At 37.8% G+C, this 19560-nt stretch overlaps 2 protein-coding genes across 2 annotated transcripts; both read right to left on the reverse strand.

Annotated features, from left to right (window-relative positions):
• Positions 1-3589: 3589 nt before the first annotated feature.
• LOC133984393 (MARVEL domain-containing protein 3-like) lies at positions 3590-8975 on the reverse strand. The gene is made up of 4 exons (XM_062423696.1): positions 8913-8975; positions 7947-8056; positions 5535-5653; positions 3590-4248 (listed from the first exon to the last, which is right to left on the reverse strand). Exons 2-4 carry the CDS (start codon positions 8039-8041, stop codon positions 3590-3592), a joined length of 873 nt encoding a protein of 290 aa, XP_062279680.1. The 5' UTR covers positions 8042-8056; positions 8913-8975.
• A 1097-nt stretch (positions 8976-10072) lies between these two features.
• LOC133984396 (phospholipase A2 inhibitor and Ly6/PLAUR domain-containing protein-like) lies at positions 10073-13672 on the reverse strand. The gene is made up of 6 exons (XM_062423698.1): positions 13526-13672; positions 12928-12990; positions 12664-12750; positions 12393-12551; positions 12131-12250; positions 10073-11093 (listed from the first exon to the last, which is right to left on the reverse strand). Exons 2-6 carry the CDS (start codon positions 12977-12979, stop codon positions 10879-10881), a joined length of 633 nt encoding a protein of 210 aa, XP_062279682.1. The 5' UTR covers positions 12980-12990; positions 13526-13672; the 3' UTR covers positions 10073-10878.
• Between the last annotated feature and the right edge of the window lie 5888 nt (positions 13673-19560).

Below are 19560 nucleotides of genomic sequence, written 5' to 3' on the forward strand. Positions count from 1 at the left end.
GTCTGTCATGGTTGTCGGCCTTCGGAGTTAGTGAGCTGTTAAACTAACTCCCAGGAGTTTAATACTTTAAAAGTGACCTAGTCACTGAAGCGTACTAATATTCTCTGAGAGAAAAGATGATTATTCCAGGTTTGTGTTCTCGGGGGAGGGGTGCAGAGTTCAGAGTGGTGCTGCAGTGGTGAGTAAATGCTGAACAGGAGGGATCCTCACAGTTACTACCAGCTCGACCGACGTTCTCAGAACAGTGTTACAGACGTCTTACAAACCGCACAACAGAGCTACTTTTGCTATATAATAAATTAAAGTTTTCAGATAACTGCAACGTCTTGACTCTGATTTCTTTTGATGAGTGATGGATGAAAGTTTCTTCTTGCTACAGTTGAACGTTTGAGCTTCACTGTGCAGAATGATGATGATAATGTCTGCTGTCTGTTTTCACTCATCTACTGAAGCAGGAGCAGGATTTGTGAAATTACAACTAATCAAATCAATTTTTTCCATAAACCATGTCAGAAACATTATGTTCAAAGCAGTTTAAAGAGTTTTTTTGAAATCTTAAATGGCCTTAAAACATGTCTGGAGAGGATCTTTAAAGGATCAGTTTGTAAAAACTACAATAAAAACAGGATTTATTAAAGGAACAGTTCATCCAAATTATGAAAATGATAGCAAGCCTACAGCCATGACTAAGTACATTTACTCAATACAGTACAAATCTGAAGTGCATGTACTTTACTGACGTATTTTCACTTTGTTACTTTATACTTCCATTCCACTCTAGTTCAAAGGGAAATATTGTACTTTATCTGCATTACATTTATTTAGTTAAAGTACTGCAGTATTATGAGCGATGTTGTATGCAGTATTACAGTAAAAGTACTGCAGTATTATGAGTGATGTAGTATGCAGTATTACAGTAAAAGTACTGCAGTATTATGAGCGATGTAGTATGTAGTATTACAGTAAAAGTACTGCAGTATTATGAGTGATGTAGTATGCAGTATTACAGTAAAAGTACTGCAGTATTATGAGCGATGTAGTATGCAGTATTACAGTAAAAGTACTGCAGTATTATGAGTGATGTAGTATGCAGTATTACAGTAAAAGTACTGCAGTATTATGAGTGATGTAGTATGCAGTATTACAGTAAAAGTACTGCAGTATTATGAGTGATGTAGTATGCAGTATTACAGTAAAGTAGTGGTTTGGTCCCTCTGACTGATATATTATTATATATGACATCATTAGATGATTAATAGTGAAGCATCAGTGTTAGAGCAGCATGTTACTGTTGTAGCTGCTGGAGGTGGAGCTAGTTTACACTACTTTATATACAGTTAGCTAGTTTAGTCCAGTGGTTCCCAACCTAGGGGTGGGGCCCCTCCAAAGGGTCAGCAGATAAATGTGAGGGGTGGTGAGATGATTAATGGGAGGGGAAAGAAGAAAAAACTGAGTTCTGATACACAAATGTGTTTTCAGTTTTTGGACTTTTTCTCTAATCTTTGATTTTTGCTGAAATATTGGATCATTTGAACATTTATTGAAATGAAACCATGTGAGAAGTTTAGAGGGAAAAATCACTGTTTGGTAGAGCTGTTAACAACTCATAGACTAGTCTTACTTTTTGTAAGACGTTAAAAAGCAGTGTGTAGTTTAATTTTTTATCAATGTGTTGTATCTTAGCTTGTTATATTATCCAATGTGTCAAATCTTCATCTGAAAAGTAACTAAAGTTGTTAAATAAATGTAGTGGAGTAGAAAGTACAACATTTCCCTCTGAGATGTGGAGTGGAAGCATAAAGTATAGCATCAATATTTGAGTTACTTTCCACCACTTGATTTTGGGTAAACTGTCCCTTTATAAAATCTTACAAAACATGAAGAAGGTTCAAACTAATGGGCAGCTCCACAGTCACACTGTCTTGTTTGTGTTCTTGTGATACAATCGCCGCTCTGTGTGAGAATGGTAAATTTAGAAGTTTTGTAATTACCTCACTGGAGAATTTCTTTTGTTGGTAATTATGATTTGATTGAATGGCCCAAGAGTTACATCACTGGTGTCCTCTGGTTGTGTGTGTGTGTGTGTATATATATGTATGTATGTGTATGTGGTCCATTGTGTGACAGCAGAGAGGGGGACACACAGCAGTGATGTCATACCTGGCAGGAAGCCTCCGAGGGGGGACAAAGAGTCACCAAAACACCAGGGCAGGAGCTGTGAGGTCTGCTGCCCCCTGTAGGACGTAATATATTTAAAAAACAACAGAGAAGTCTGAAATAGTATCACATTGATGGAGGTTTATTTAGGAGTTGTTCAGTTTAGCTGCAATATCAAAACATTTCATTATAAAGTGAAACTCTGATATATAAAAACATTAATTCCAGTGTACAAGTTTTAAACAATGATACAAAAAATCCCTGTCATAGTGCACAAAGTCACACAATCACATAGTCCAACATAGAAACACTTTAATATTAACAACAAAAAAAGACTCAAAAAGAGTGCAGAGGACAAGACTTTAAACATCTCAGACTTGCTGAGTTGCTCAAATCAGACTTTCATTACAAGAATATTCCACTTAAAGGTTCAAGACTCTAATAAATGATCGTGACATTCAACAGAAGCGAGTAAGAAGCCGCTGTGGGGCTGCAAGCACCAGATTTAGATGCTTTCAGTTTCAGACACATGCAGCAAAGATGAGATTTACACGAGCCACAAATCAGGTTGTGGTAGAGAAATAGAGGAGTGATATGAATTTAATCTACAGAATGCTGTAAAAAGCAACCCAGAGTGTTTAATAGTAGTTTGTGTTGTGATAAACTTAATTATTGTAGTAGATTTCCACCCTTCCTGCACAGACCTGCTGCCTCCTGTTTTGGTTACAGTAAAAGAAATAAAATGAAAGAACATGTTTAAAATATTTAAGTAGCGTTAAACTACTCAACTACTGTCACAAAACAACAGTCAGGAGCCTAAATGATCTCCGACACATTTTTCTTATTTTCTAATTCCTCTTGTTCATGCAGCACTTTCAATGTAAGTGATGGAGAATAAAATCTACAGTCCTTCCTAATGTGCAGAAATGTATTTAAAAGTGTATTTGAAGATAAAATGAAGCTTCAGCCGTCTGAGTTAATCCAACTATGTCAGTATCTTCCAATCTGACTCTTTTTCAGACTTTTTAAATTAAAATGTGTGCCCTTCTGTCAGCATCCAAACATTGCAGCTCTGCTTGGAAACACAAAGAAGGAATTTTGTACAAAAAGAAAAGATTATTTTTGGATGATACCCACATTATCTGACTAACGCACACTTGTGAAGCTTCATATTATCTTCAGATAAAGTTGGGACAATTTTTTGCACAAAACAATGACTGTGGATGTTGTCTCAAGTGTTAGTATCACTTCTAATGTCCAGTGTGAGGAGGAGTGATGATTACAGAAGGAAGGACATGTTTCAATCTTTGTAAAGGCAGCTTATTATTTTAAGGCAGACTTTAGAAACTGTAAACTTTTTAGTCTCAGATCTCTACATTTATCTGTTAAAAGGTAAATCATGGCCCTCTCAGTCCATCCACCTCAGTCCTGCTCACACAGACGTGGTGTCGGCCCTCAGAGGGGCTCTCTGTGGTTGAGATCGGGGCTGCTGCCTCTCCGCCTCTCTGTGTTTCCGCTCCTGCAGGTAGCGCTTCACCCTGCGGATGACGTTGATGGTGAGCACCGTCCCCACGGCGTACAGGATGGCGGTGATGAGGCCGAACAGAGCCACGGCTGCGTCCGCCCCGCTGACGTCGCAGTTCATCCAGGTGTAGCCGTTGCGTGCGTACAGACGCTCGCGCCGCTGACACACGTCTGTGGAGTTCACCTTGATGACGAAGTGCAAGTACAGGCCGACGGCAACCACGTACCCCACCGCGCCCACCGCCTGAAACACCAGAGCTCCCACCAGAAGTTTCCGGGACATCCGGTGGGGGGGTTTGTTCCCGGCGACCACGAACAGCAGCGAGACGACCCCGAAGGTCAGGCTGAAGGGAAGGCCGCCGTACAGGCTCGGTGCTCTCATCTGGCTGTACTGCATGTCCAGGTCTCGCACCTGCTGCAGCTCGGTGCCCTGCAGGTTAAAGTTGGAGTTGATGTTGAAGCCGCCCATCCCGCTCGCGGCCGACATGCCCGACGTCACCATCTGAGCTGCGACCAAGCAGATGAGGACCAAGCTGTTGGTCAGGACGGCGCAGATCAGAACGATGCCTAATGAGCAGGTGACACAAAGCAGGAAGAAAACATAAATTCAAGTAAAATAAAATGTTAATGTTCTGCACTGTTTAGAGCTGCAGCACAGACTTGAGAGGTGCAGTGAGACTTTACTGGAGCTGAGGGGATCAATCGATCAACTGATTGACAGAAAATTGATCAGAAGCTACTTTTAATACATCTGAATAGGGACAGACTGTGACTGTAGCAGCAGGATCAGGACTGTACAGAGTTCTGGTGCCTCCTGCTGGTGAATTTATGTCATTGTACAAATTAGTTGAAATATCTTAAAAAAGAACATTATCATTATAAAAGAACATTTATTCAAACCTGTACACAAGTTTTAAACAATTATATAAATCCATAAAATATTAAAAACTATGTGCCGACTACAAGAGTTTAAATCCTCAGAATTGTGGTCCATATTAAAAGCTTTATTAGTTACTGCAACCTTATATTTCATCTCTTTTAACCCTGAAGTCACATGATATTGGTACTCACTCATCAAAGAATAGGTTGCTTCTCTATACTCCATTAGTCAGAAGTGAAATAGAAAAAATGTCACTCTCTTATAATACTGCACCTTAAACTAGGAAAACAATCTGGAAAAAGGCCTTAAAATTAGAGTTTTTACCCCCATTATAGCTGTTAAAGGACCTAATTTCAGACCTTGTTTTAATGTTTTCAACTTTACCTTTATCTTATCTATTTACTTGTATTTATTCTTCATTTTACCTAATATTTTATTTTATTTTTTTCTAATTTGCCTGATATTATCAGTATCAGCTAACTTGGACGTGCTCCACAAGATTTCATAACAACTTTCTCTGGAATTTTTTAGTATCGAGTGAAAGATGAATCATTAACCTCTTAAAAATGTTTTGTGCAACCAACACTCCAACACTATTAAATAAACAATTATATAAAACACAGAAAAAAACCACAGCTTGATACATGTTTAACTGATTATCCGAATTAACTAATCTCTTCAGCTCTGTATAAAATGACATGTTATTAACATTTCTAGAGCAATCTAATCTTGTTAGATGTCATTCCTCTATTTAACTCAGGTATCAGGTGATCAGCTTTCCAGTCTTAAAAGAGAGGTCTGTAAACACAAGAAAACCAATCTGTCCAGTATTTCATAGAAGAAGGAGGAAGCTCTGGGCTGCACTTTAGAGTGAAACCAAAGTCCGCCCTGTGTGACGCAGCAGATTCAGCCTGCTCTACAAGAGCTTTCAGTTCTTTTTGACACAGATACCTCCACTCTGATCCTGCCTCACCTCTCCTGGAGCATATGTTTGTGCATTTGGAGTCATGGTGCTCCACTCGTGGGACCTCCCGCTCATGTTGGGGAGGGTGGTCGGACTCTCTGGGGTAGTACGGAGGTCGAGAGGAAGACCTGGAAGACAGAAACACAAGAAGATGTGACTGAAATCGCATTTATTCCTTGATATTTGGCACTGATTTAGATTTACTTTTAAACAGGAACACACTAAACCAAATAGGTACAAGCAATATTTTGGTTTAAATTGAACATAGCCAATGATATCTCTAACATAAACTATTAAAGTCTGTGTAAAGTAAGAATAAATATGTGATCTAAGTTTGACATACCACAGAAAAGTGTGTTGTTAACCACCCTGCCAAATTTGAATGGTTAAAAAAAATCGCCAAATATATGAAATTAGGCTTCAAAGTTGTGTAAAAATCAGCCTCTTTCTCTGCTCCCAAACACTGTGGGAGTGCCCGCCGAGTCCGCTGAAACCCCGCCCCCTACCAAGTGTCACCTGTCAATCAAAGTCACCACCTCTACCAGAAACATGGACGCTAGGTCTGAGAGCTTTCTGCTGCTAGCTCTGCTGCTAACTCAGCGGCTAGCTCAGCGGCTAACTCAGCGGCTAGCTCTGCAGCTAACTCAGCTAACTGGCTAACTGTAGATTGTAGTAGTGTGCGCTGAATGTATTTATACCTCTACAGCAGCAGGGGCGGGTTTATGCTAATCACCACCGTGTTACATTACGCGGCCCACTAAATCCAGACACAGAAATCTTGAAACACAGTTTGTGAAGCCTTGCTAGCTCCACAATTCAAATCTAAAATGGTTGAAATGCTTTTTACACATTTTTTAGAAATACATTTATGACCTATTTAATGTGTTTAGAAGAAAATGTCTGAATTGACTTTACACAGTCTTTAAAATTGTAATAGATAATAGTTACCTGTCATATTTATCTAAGAAACTATATATTTATGTAAGATAATTAGTACAAGAGCTGTGAATGTTTGCTTATAAAAATAACTTTTTAATGATTAATCAGTTATCAAAGTTGTTACTGATAAACTTTATGCCAATTGACAAATTGTTTCAGGTCTACTTGATAAAGGTTTATTTGATAATAAGACCGCTGGCAAGGTAAATATTTAACAGCTGGCCTGGCTGTGGTGTGGCTGGCACACTCATGTAGAGGAGAAATGATTAGTTGATTAAAAGGTCGACATTTCGATAATGAATCGGCAACTAAATTTTCCAAACTGCCAAACATCCACTGGTTCAAACCTCTATAATGTGTTGCTTTTCTTGGTCGTACATTACTGTAAATGTACTATTTGGGGATTTTGGTGGCATTGTGATGGGCTGATTCATTGAGTTGACTAAATTAATTCCCAACTATTTTGATAATCAAATAATCATAGTTTTAGTGACTTTTTCCAAACAAAAATACTAAATATTTGCTGGTTTCATCTTCTCAATTGTGAGGAAATTAAGCTCTTCTTCGACACACATGATACTAAACTTATTTGAATTTTAGTGTTGTTCAGACAGAACAAAAGACATCGGATAACTTCTAAAAACTTAGAACAGGGTTAACTGTTCCTTAAATATTAAATCTTTAGGAGCATTATAGATTAAGATGGTTGTTTAATAGTATGTGCCTTGAATTGGTAGAATTGAAGCTTGTTGGTCGGTTTATACTTTGATAGAAAAATGATAAAACTCAGTTTAGAAACTAGCATGTGTGATATTAATGACAAAGGGAAAGCAAGACTGTATCACTTCTCCTTATCAAATGAAGCATTCAATGTTTTTACCATTATGATCATTTCTATAAGTTGGATTAGGATAATTTGGGACACTTTTTGCAATTCTGACTTGTTTACCTTATCTACATGAATCCAATGCATTATACCAACAACTAATATCATTATGAAATCCCTGAGATGTTTCCTTGTTAAACCAGAAGACACTTTTTTAGATAGTGTACTAAAAAAGGAAAATGGCACATATATTAACTGATGTTCCTTGTGCCAAATGGTAGATTTTGTAATGTGGGACACTATTTTTTTTTGTCTTAGAAATACTTTGATTTATCTGCCAAAACGTTCTGAAATGTGTGTGCCCATATTTGGTCATTTAATTTAGTCGGCCTACATGTTGTTTTGCTGCCTGTGTCATTTTAAACAATATAACTTACACAGTTTGCATAATAGTTATAGCTTTAGAGTAACTGAATAGAAAAAGTTGTCCCACATAACCCTAATCCATCCTACCTTAATAGAGAAAACGTATCTTGGTGGAGATACAAGCCATAAAATCCAAAACATATTGAAACTATTTGTGGAAATGTTTTACTTTAGGTGCAAATGAGATAACTGGTAACATGTTTAAAGGTTAATTGCATTCTTCACCACACCTGTCTGGTGTTGTCCGTCTGTCATCGTCTCGGTGCTGCCGGTGGTCTCCGTTTCTCTCCCGGTGTCCCCGGTTTGAACGGGGAGGCTGGCTCATAACTTCACCTGCAGACTGAAAGAGATACGTGTGAAACAAAAATGACCTTTGAACAGCATAAAAAAACAAAACTGTGCAGATTTACATAACAAGAAAGAAGACATAATAATAATAATATTGACTTAACAATGCATTTTAAGGATATTTTCTTCCTCCTCATTTTACGTTAATGACATAAAAAAACTGGTTTCCCTGGAGACGGTGTCGAGCTGCTGTCAACGTTTAAAAGTTAACGTTAGGAAGGAAGGAAGAGAAACGTTAGGAAGGAAGGAAGAGAAGACAGGAAGGAAGGAAAGAAAGGACAGATGGAAGGACGGGAAGACAGGAAAGAAAGAAAGAAAGAAAGAAAGGACAGATGAAGGAAGGAGTGAAAGACAAATGGAAAGAAGAGAAGACAGGAAAGAAAGAAAGGACAGATAAACGGTCAAAAGGAAGGAAGGAATTGATGAACGAGTGAAAGACAGATGGAAGGAAGAGAATACAGGAAAGAAAGAAAGAAAAAGAAGACAGGAATTAAAGTGGCCCGGATTGGACTTCTCGGCGGGCCGGTTCTGGCCCGCAGGCCGCACGTTTGACACCCCTGCTTTAAAAGTTGACGTTAACGTACGCTAATAACTAACGTACCATCGATAAAGACTATTTAAGATTTTTAAAAACGACCCAAACAGAAACTTTGCTTAAATGTTAACCTTAATAAACGTAAAGTTAAGCAACCCCAGTGCTTGTTTGTAGCTTTAAAAGGGTGAAAGGAAGAAAAACTGTCAACAACCGTCATTAATTTAACTGCTTTAGTTGTTTATTTTTAAATATTATGAAGTGCGCAGCCGCAGACTCAGCTCGACCGTTAATTAACCGTCAAATTTAAACTTACTGTTAAGTCGATGTCGATGAAAAGCGCAGTAATATCCAACTATAACGCCATTGTTTAGGTTTTTAATCCCGTCTCCTGTGTGTTTAGAGAGTCCAGGTAGAAACAGCTCCACCCTACCTGGAAGAGGAGGAGCAAGAGGAAGAGGAAGAGGCGGAAGAGACACCTACAAGTTTTTTTTTTTTTACAAGTAGTTCATGAGCAAAGTGTCCAACGTTTGGCTTGGAGTAAGTCCATTTCTTCTTATGTATATTGGGATTTTCCCAGCAACAAAATTAGCTGTACAAGATAAACAAAATATTTGTCTTTCTCTTCATTTTCATAGAGTAAAAGAAAATGTCTTACCAGTTTTTTCTCATTATAAAATGTTGTATACATCTACCCAAAATATAAATAAATGACATGTTTCTTCTTCTACACTACAGAAGTCACAAACTTACAGAGTCATGTGGAGGAGCTGCTGTCTGTTCACATGGATGGAGAGACGATCTTATTTTTTCTGGATGATGTTCAAGCCATTACAAGCAACTCTGAATCGACCGCTTTGTGTGATGTAAGTCCCATCTGGATCCCAAAGAAAGCCTCTGTCTGTCTGTTGTAGTGTCTGTTTTTTTTTTTTTTTTTGGGGGGGGGGGGGGGGGGGGTTTGCCTTTTAATGTGAGCAGCATGTCAGTCTGTCTGTTTGTTGCTGTGCTGCTGTGGAGGAATGTGCTTTTTTTTAATGGCTCCAGTGATTTACATGAAACTCTGCAGTCCCCTGAGGAGCCTGTTGTGTTCACTCAACAATATTAGTCTCCTATGGAGTTAGATTTGTTTCATAATGATGTGTGTGAGCTCACACTGTATGGAGGCTGCTTGCACTGATATTGGCTCATAAACTCATATTTTATTTTATTTCTGAGTCACTGGCTAACTGATTACACTTGTGAGGTTCAGCTCAGTCAACCAACTACAACTGCAAGGATTAGTGAAATTTCAAACACACATAGCTGTTAATCAGAAATGGGATTTAATTTGTTTTTCAGACAATATTCACCCATGCCAACTACAACATGATTAATATTTCTATAGTGCCATAGTTATATTAATGATTCTGGACTTAAAGCACTTTGTTAAGGTGATGGTCTCAGTTAAATAATAAAAACATCAACCCAGACTTCAAAAACGTACTTACTTTTTTAATATTGAAATAAACCCCAATCTTTCCCCAAATACACATTTGTCTTTATTAGCCACAGAAAAGTCTCATGTAATATAAAGTTACATAGATTACAGAAATAATGCAGGTATCACCATGACAGACAGCAGATGGCGCCATTTTAAGTGTATCAAATACTCCCAAACAGTGAACCAATTTCAACATAACTGCTTCACACTGATTCAGAGCTTCACATAGCCTTGTTTTCCTCTACAAATACAGACTTTTATCTAGCCAGGACAACCAACCTAAACATACAGCCAACTACATTAAAATAATTATACATTAAATTATCTGGACCATGAAACATAATTTTGAGACTGACTTCCTAGACCACAGTTGTCTCGTTAACAGAGCACAGATATCAAAGTTAGACACTTACTACTCAAGTAGTCTTCGCAAATTAAATAGTATTTTCATCTGCACTGCAAGTACTTATTCTGATGTGTACATTTACCTCTAAGTAAGTAGCTACTTGTTACTAACAGAGAAACAACATTGTTTTTGGTTATTTTAAATAACTGTAGTCAGGAAGTTATAATTTGTAAATACATGTTATTTGTTACTGTTCATGAATCAGACAGGATTATCATTAGGTAACTTTTTTTTTTTACTGGTATGCTACAGTTGTGGTTAAAATAATTATTTACCAAGCTAAAACATTCAAACTGTTGAAGACATGTCACTGTATAAATGAGTGATATGATGATAGATGTATTTGGCTTATTAACAAAGACTACACGTGAGCTATTTAGTTAGTTTCTCTTTGTTCTAATAGAAGATAAGGGTAATGAGTCCAAACAGCAAAGTCATCACATTCAGTTTGACAGACCAGGCTGAGTTACAGAAGCTGCCTTCACAACATGTTGGTGGATGAAGGAATTTAGCTTTCAGTTCAGGCAGGAGCTCCAAGTGAGGAAACGTTTCACAGATGTTGGCAGAGACACATCCAAAGGTCCGAGCTGTTTCATGCTCATGATATTCCACTGTGGATTTAAAAAAAATCATTATTACACTAAAATAAAAATAAAGATGTGGCAGAGTGGATCATCTACAGGTGACTGGGTTTTTTTCCTTTTCTTTTTTTCCCCTCTCTGCCCTGCCCTCTGACACCGACTGGACGCAATTAATGATGATATTAGAGTGATTATCCCCTCTCCTGGAATCATATCTCAATCTGCACTGAAGCCGTTACATCTGCTGTGTGCTTTGACGTGGCCGTGTATTTATTTTATTTAGTGTTGCCTTTAATTTGATCTTTGTATAATTTAGTATAACTGTTATATTGTGTTTATTTGGTAGGGTTTGGTTTAGGATTTGTTTTTCTTTTTAGTGTAATGTGTTAATTTTTTGTGTTCCTGTAATTCTTGTGTTTTAGTTTGATCATTAAGTAGTGTTCACGTTAAGATTTGAGGGGTTTTTTCCCCATTGTTTTCTTTTTCCTTCAATTAATTGTTTGCCTTTTGTGTGAACAGGAGCTGTGGGCCTGAGGAGAGGTGACGAATACCTCCCCCTGGTGGTGGTCCTCACTACTTTTTTGTTGCTGCCTTCCTCGCCTGGTTCCCTTTTGCTCAGAAGCCCGAGCTCAGCTACTGGTGAGTGTTTGGCAACTTAACTTTAACGGGGCCTTTGGGACTGTGCAATACTTTTAAATATATTTATAACGTAATTTGAGCTTTTATTATATATATTTTTTTCTAATTTTGTTAGTTGTTAAAGTTGTATATATATTTTTGGAATCACGTCTTCGCTCCCTGTGTTTGATTCGGACTTGTGTGACCTTTCTGTTTAACTTCAGGGGTTGTACCTCCTACTGAATGTCCTGGGGATGAAATCCCCTAGGTGACATAGTTGGACATGGGTTAAAACATAAATAAATAAATAAGTAAATACAAATCTATGCGCTAAATTTAACCCTCGCCACTTTGCCACAAAATAAATATAAAATGTAATAGTAGGAATTGGCCACTTTTCTAGGCAGAAATATTGTGTTTTGGGGCACAAAGTGATCATGAGGGCTCACCAGTCCCATTAATGCAGCGGTCCTCCTCTCCCACACACTGTACTGTCTGGTTACACACATCAGAAGATGGATCATCACAGGTGAAACACTGCAATTTGTTTTTCTTCTGAACACCAGGGTCTGAAACAGAACAGGAGACATGACAGAAACTGTACAAGACACAAAGTGACTTATTGTTCTTCACTGTGACCAACATTAGACTGATACTACATGTGAATGTGATTTTGTGTCTTTAAAAAGGGAAACCTTTCTCTTTACTTACAACGTATGGTTTGATTGTTGCAGCCATCTGTGTTACACACATATGCAGATATATTTGCAAAGCCAACACTGGCTGAAAATGTGTGCTTTCCTTCACTGAACTGGGAGGATGGCGCACACCACCTCCTGGTGTATGGAATTTCATGCCCATTCATACTTACTGTAAAGTGAAATACAGACCAAAAACTGTAACACAGAAATCCCATTTAAAACTGAATAAGTGAGTAACATTAGAGGAACAATCAGATTTATTTCTATATTTTTACAGATACCTTGAAAGGTGGCACATAGCTCAGTAGATTCACATGGATGTAACTCTGTTACATCTCCTGAAATCTGCCAACACTCAAGAGCTTCAGCTGCAAGTTATGAAATAAATCAGGGTGATGAAAACAAAAATTAAATCATGATGATGAACTTGAACAAAAGTTAGCAGCTGGCAGACAAACAGCAGAGGTAAAAAATTAGGAGAATGATGAACTACCTGACATGACAGGTACCTGTAGAACCGCTGTTTTAAGAGTGAGTGAGGTTACCTGTGCTGGAGAGAGTCCAGATGAGAGTGAGAGACAGGATCAGCTTCATCATGAGGAGGAAATCTGCAGATTACAGGAAACACTTTATACAGTGAACCTGTGTTTAAAAAGAGGAAGTTACAGGACACTCTTGAATATCAAGAGTATTTTTTTCACTTTCAAAGCATCAAAAACATCAACCTTCTTGTTGTACAGCTGCAATAAACAATACAAACACACTGCACCAAAAAAAACTCCACAAGACAACTGGTTAGAGCTACTGAATGGTAAAATATTTCCAAATTGCTTCACAATTTTAAGCTACTTTAAGTTGGCACAGTTAGGAAAAAATATGTAAACAAAGCTTCTATAAAAAGTTTAAATAAATGGATCATAAAACGTGGTGGACATTCAGAAGTGAGCATGTACACCTCAGAACGGAAATGAGACAACATGATTGACATCAGCAGTTAAGTTGAATCAAATCAAATGTAACTCAAATATTATTAAATAACTATCATAAATAATTAAATCATGATAAATAATTAAATCATCAAAATTAAAATCTGTCTTGAGCGTCTTATCAATAAAATTGCACAATTATTTTAATAAAACTCACCCAGTAAAATTATAACACTCCCAGTTCGTCAACAGAAAAAGGAACACTTATAAAAATGTGTTGAATTTCTTGTTAAATGTCTCAAAGATAATCTTTACTCTACACCGAAAATTTTCCCAGAAGAAATGTCTCTTCTTTGTCTTCACTTTCACACCCACTGATGCCTCAACCAGTCATGTGTCAGCCTCTTCACTGTTTTTCCATAGCCCAAAAGCACCGCTTCACTTGGATACGTGATACCAGCAACCTATTATCGGTATTGCTGGGCACACCCACTAGTTCATGAGCACAACATGTATAGTATTGTAAGGTCATTTTAGGCAGAGTGTTAAAAACAGGATGGTTCATGTGAAGTCATTTTGGGTGAGGCGCTAGGAAACAGGAAGGCAGCTCTTGGCAGGCTGGATATCAGCCTCTTTGGAGCGAAGAGAGGAAGATGGTTGTTTGAAAGATAGACCATTGCATGCAAAAGCTTTACAATGTCATAAGAATAGGAAATGTTTGTGTTCTGGCGGCTCACGTCTGATTTGTGTATAAATATGAGATGTATGATGGATTTCTTGGGTTTCTTGCAATAAACCACTTCAATGCTACAAGTCGATGCATAAGTCTGATGTTTGATCCCCTGGGACACGATATAATGGCACAAACAGGATGGAAATAGTCAGAGGATGATGCTGACTGCACCCGGTGACATTCACAACATTGCGGCCGCAAAAAAAAGGTAAAGATAAAGACGTAAAAGGCTTATGGAATTTAACTTAATTGATCAAGTTAAATTGGATTAATTTGCATGCATTAATTGTTTTTAGAAAAATCAGTACAGTTGTACAATAAGCACAATAAAGAATTACAGAGTTACATGTAGAAGAGACTACATAAAAGGGAGTTAAGCTTAAGGAGAAGACACTGCAGTAAAGGAAAAGTGAGCTGTTGCATTTGAGAGGGCACACCCCAAACCACTCCTAGTTAAGTTTGATGTAAAGGAGGGATGAACGGTCACACTTGGCAGTAAACTTTTCGAACCGCTCCTAATTAAGTGTAACTCAACTTGTGTGTAACTCAGCAAACGCATCTGACCTATTTATTAAGTTGGAGGAGTAGTGAGGAGACAATTAGAGCTGCAGTTCGAAATTTGACTAAATTAATTTAACAATCTCAACTGTATCAATTGAACAGACTCCTGTGTCCTCTGCATATTTAAATGAATGCACTTAGAGGCATTACAGTTCCAAAATCCTAGAAGTGCATCTCAAAATAATCAAAACATTTAAATGTCAGTGACTCAGTCTGTGTAAAACTCTCAAAATGCAGGAGTGTGGCGTAGATTATCTGAGTGGTATTTTACTGTTTAAAGTGTTGCTCACTTGTTTGATATGTGTTTTGGTCAGGCATGGTTGTTAAAGTGTTGATAATCTATCTAATGTGTGGTTGATATTCTCATAAAACCTATTCTGTGGATGTTAGAAGTTGTTGGCTCTGTGCCTTATTGTGGTTTCACTGTCTAAATTCCTGAAGAGCAGAACGGATGCGAGTGTGGCTTTGTCCCAAGCGCTAGTGCACCAGACAACAGTTGCGGAGAGGGTGCCTTAACCCTTAAGCCTGTATTACTCTCCAGACTGTATCTGTGTTCTGTTTCTGACTAAGATTTCTGGCTTTATTTTAAACTAGCTGTACATTAGAGACCATTGATCAAGAGTTTTATTAGAGTTTGATTGACCAGTATTATTGTTTGTCTGCTTTGCGTCAATTAGGTAACCAATTATGATGTTCAGATCCTTTGCTCTTAATTAAAGATGATAGAAGTTAAAAGTCTAATTAAACCAAGAATTATAGAAGAAGAAGAAGAGGCTGGCTATCAATTATTTAACCTGATACTAAATGTGCACATCTAATAAGCATTTGGAATTTGAAATTGTAATATTACCATATCTCTGAAGTTATATAGCTATACACACTGCACATATGAAAGTGACTATTGTAAAATATCCAACACTTATGAAGAATATAAAAGAATACATAAAGTTAATCTGAAAATTGGGAAGAATGCAAAAAGACTACAAACCAAACAATAACGAGAAAAGGAGAACTAGAAATACTAAAATTATCCTAAAACTAAGGCACCAAAGAAAAAGCAAAACAGATCTGTGAGAATCTCAAAAAACAAAAAAGGTAATTACAGATTCACAGTTATTGGATTGCTATGTGGAAAGAAATCAAACTCTCATGGGAAAGACAGATCTAAAACGTGAGTTAGAGCGAACTAGGAGTCAGGAGATAGAGGAAGAGATTGATCAGGAAAAAAAGTGTTTTACAGATGGTGCAGTAGGTGAAACACAGTCAGAGGGAAGCAGGTAACAGCGACTAGGACAGAGCTTAGAGGCAAAATGAGGTGTTGAGGGACAGACAACTTTGGCTGCAGCACAACAGGAAGTAGAGGAAGTCTCACTTTCGCAGTGTCCAAAGAGAAGAGAAAGTGCTGAAAGGACTCAAGTCTCTAGGCTACCTGATGTGCATGAGGAGGCTAGCAGGTGGATAAAAGCATTTGAGGAGGAGACTGTGGGTATTATTTTGGCTCTTGGAGACATTAAGACCTTGTGGGCCCAAATAATGGGCATCCCAGCAATGGAAAATCTTTGCATGAAAGTGGAAGCACCTGGATGATTAACCATTTAGCAGATGGAAGTGAGTTCAATCCATTTCAAGCCAGCTTGTGGGTGGCCTTGCGAAAGGAGTATTCTATCAAAATTGACCCAAAGCTTTAAAAGGGGAGCATCTTTCTGACATTAACCATATATTTGTGCAAGTTTGAAGTATGTTGACTGTATCTCTGCAAGAGAAGTGTTTAAAAAGTAGGTTGATAGCAGGCTGCAAAGCAGTGTGTCTGCCAGGCTAGATAAATGTTTCTGTGTGTATTTGTGGAGGAAACAAAGCTCTCTGATGCCATGAATCTGTGTGAAGAAATTATGTTGAAAATGTTTTGTTGATATACAGTCTATGGTTGAAACCGTTAAAATGGTGACATCTGCTGGCCAGTTGTTACCATTACATTTAAATTGATGAATTAAATCTGAGACCATGATGAGGAAATGTGAATTCAAGTGTAACTGCTTTCATAGTATTTTGTTTAATTTTCAGTCATTTCATTTAATGTATTGATTCACTTAATGCACAATACATATAATGAACCAGATAAAGCACACATTTCCATCTGTTGTCTCTGGTTGCACATACATGCAAATATAACCATATAAAAGTGATAATTCTACATGATAAATACACCTATAGGTCACATAAGAACGTATACATTAAAAGAGTCATATCAGACCTTAATGACTGTATAACTGTCTGTCTTTCAAACATCTTTAACTTTTTTAACTGATTAGAAACTACTCCACTGTTACATTGTTTTGCTACTGCAAAAGAGCAGTTTGAGGAAATTTTGTTGAGCAATTTTGATGTTATAGTCTCCACTCATTGATGATTTTGTTTGTCTTCTTTCACCATTAACTGTTAGAATTAATTGTTTAAGGGGTGGTGGAGCTAAACGACGCGGCATGCAGTATCTTTTAAAGTAATCAATGAATGGTTATAAACAAAAACAAAATGCAAAGCTCAATAAGTTAGGGTTCTTCAGTGTCAACATATTTAATTTCTTTTTCTTACAATATTCATATGCCAACTAAAACATGATTAATTTTTATAGTACAATAGTAGTTAAGTTTCGGGGCTCAAAACACTTTGTTAAAATAAGATGATGGTCTCAGTTAAATAATAAAAACATCAACACAGACTTGAAAAACGTTGCTTTCTTTTTCAATACTGAAATGAAACCCCAGTCTTTACCCAAACATAAGTTTGTCTTCATTAGCCACAGAAAAGTCTCATGTAATATAATTTTACATAGATTACAGAAATAATGTAAGCATCACCATGACAGACAGCAGATGGCACCATTTAAATGTATCAAGTACATAAGTATTATGAGTAAAGTATTATGTAAAAGTACTGCAGTATTATGAGTGATGTAGTATGCAGTATCACAGTAAAAGTAGTGGTTTGGTCCCTCTGACTGATATATTATTATATATGACGTTAAAAAGCAGTGTGTAGTTTCATTTTTTATCAATGTGTTGTATCTTAGCTTGTTATATTATCCATAGTGTCAAATCTTCATCTGAAAAGTAACTTAAGTTGTTAAATAAATGTAGTGTAGTAGAAAGTACAATATTTCCCTCTGAGTGAATGGCCCGAGTTACATCACTGGTGCAATTAGTCCTGAGGCCACTGGCTGTGTGTGTGTGTGTGTGTGTGTGTGTGTGTGTGTGTGTGTGTGTGTGTGTGTGTGTGTGTGTGTGTGTGTGTGTGTGTGTGTGTGTGTGTGTGTGTGTGTGTGTGTGTGTGTATGTATGTATGTGTGTGTGTGTGTGTGTGGTCCATTGTGTCATGTCATACCTGGCAAGAAGCCTCCGAGGGGGGACAAAGAGTCACCAAAACACCAGGGCAGGAGCTGTGAGGAGGTCTGCTGCCCCCTGTAGGACGTAATATATTTAACAAACAACAACAGAGAAGTCTGAAATAGTATCACATTGATGGAGGTGTATTTAGGAGTTGTACAGTTTAGCTGCAATATCAAAACATTTCATTATAAAGTACAACATCATTAAACAATGATAAAAAAATAAAAGTCATAGTGCACAAAGTCACACAATCACATAGTCCAACATAGAAACACTTTAATATTAACAACAAAAAACGACTCAAAAAGAGTGCAGAGGACAAGACTTTAAATATCTCAGACTTGCTGAGTTGCTCAAATCAGACTTTCATTACAAGAATATTCCACTTAGAGGTTCACCAGATTTTGATGCTTTCAGTTTCAGACACATGCAGTGTTTGTAGCGAACAAAAGAGCAGATGCAAAAATGGCAAAGATGAGATTTACATGAGCCGCAAATCAGATTACGGTGGAGAAAAGACTATATTGATATGAGAGAGAGAGAGAGAGAGATGTTTAAAATATTTAAGTAGCGTTAAACTACTCAACTACTGTCTTAAAACAACAGTCAGGAGCCTAAATGATCTCCGACACATTTGTATTGCTTAAGTAATAATTCCTCTCGTTCATGCAGCACTTTCAATGTAAGTGATAAAAGTTTATTTGAAGATAAAATGAAGCTTCAGCCGTCTGAGGTAATCAGTTGGTATCTTCCAATCGGGCTTTTAAATTCAAAATGTTCTTCCCATCCACCCTCCCAACATCACAGAGGGAATTTTGTACAAGAACAGACCATTTTTGGATGATACCCACTTTATCTGACTGACGCACACTTGTGAATCTTCAGATAAAGTTTTGGACAATTTTTTGCACAAAACAATGACTGTGGATCTTGTCTCAGACCAAACGCGATGACGCGCGACAAGTTTACATGTTAAGTCAATGCAAACACGCGATTAGAAGCGAATTCGCGCCGGGTGACGCAATACCGCGATACACGTGACGCCATACTGCGATACACGTGACGCGATGCCGCAAAAAATCGCGCCAACGCGCGAGTTGAAAATTTTGAACTTTTGCGGCGACATCGCGTGACGCCGTGCCGCGATAGCCTATCAGCGTTGAGATTCTCCCGACGTCACTGACTTCACGTACGTCATGACGTATAGCTCACCTGGCTTTCCCTTATAAAGTTTTGCAGAAGAAAAAAAACAAACAGCTGGCTCTCCCGGCATAGATTCAACAGTTAATTTACTGTGTGTTTCTGTCAGTTGATGGTTGTCGCAGGAAATGGAAGAGCCTCAGGAGCCTCAGGGACACATATGAGAGAAAAGAGTAAGTGATCTCAGCCATGGTTGATGATTGAAGAAGCAATGTTGTTGTTATCTAGTGAAAATGGGCGGGCTTGCGTGACACGCGATGACGTGAATTTTACATTATGGTCACGCGTCGAAACTCGAGCGATAGCGCGACAGGTTCTCATTTGTCGCGCGATTTTGACGCGTTCATCGCGTTTGGTCTGAACGTAGCTTTAGTA

This window comes from Scomber scombrus, chromosome 8, assembly GCF_963691925.1.
Source record: "Scomber scombrus chromosome 8, fScoSco1.1, whole genome shotgun sequence".
Lineage (NCBI taxonomy): Eukaryota > Metazoa > Chordata > Actinopteri > Scombriformes > Scombridae > Scomber > Scomber scombrus.

Excerpts from the sequence above, each read along its gene's own strand:
- LOC133984393 (XM_062423696.1), bottom strand. The coding sequence starts at position 8,041 with ATGAGCCAGCCTCCCCGTTCAAACCGGGGACACCGGGAGAGAAACGGA. Across the intron at positions 5,654-7,946 it reads AGACGGACAACACCAGACAG|GTCTTCCTCTCGACCTCCGT; the intron begins GTGTGGTGAAGA and ends TCTGTCTTCCAG. Across the intron at positions 4,249-5,534 it reads AAACATATGCTCCAGGAGAG|GCATCGTTCTGATCTGCGCC; the intron begins GTGAGGCAGGAT and ends CCTGCTCATTAG.
- LOC133984396 (XM_062423698.1), bottom strand. The coding sequence starts at position 12,979 with ATGATGAAGCTGATCCTGTCTCTCACTCTCATCTGGACTCTCTCCAGC. Across the intron at positions 12,751-12,927 it reads CTGGACTCTCTCCAGCACAG|CTGAAGCTCTTGAGTGTTGG; the intron begins GTAACCTCACTC and ends CATAACTTGCAG. Across the intron at positions 12,251-12,392 it reads CAACAATCAAACCATACGTT|ACCCTGGTGTTCAGAAGAAA; the intron begins GTAAGTAAAGAG and ends GTTCTGTTTCAG.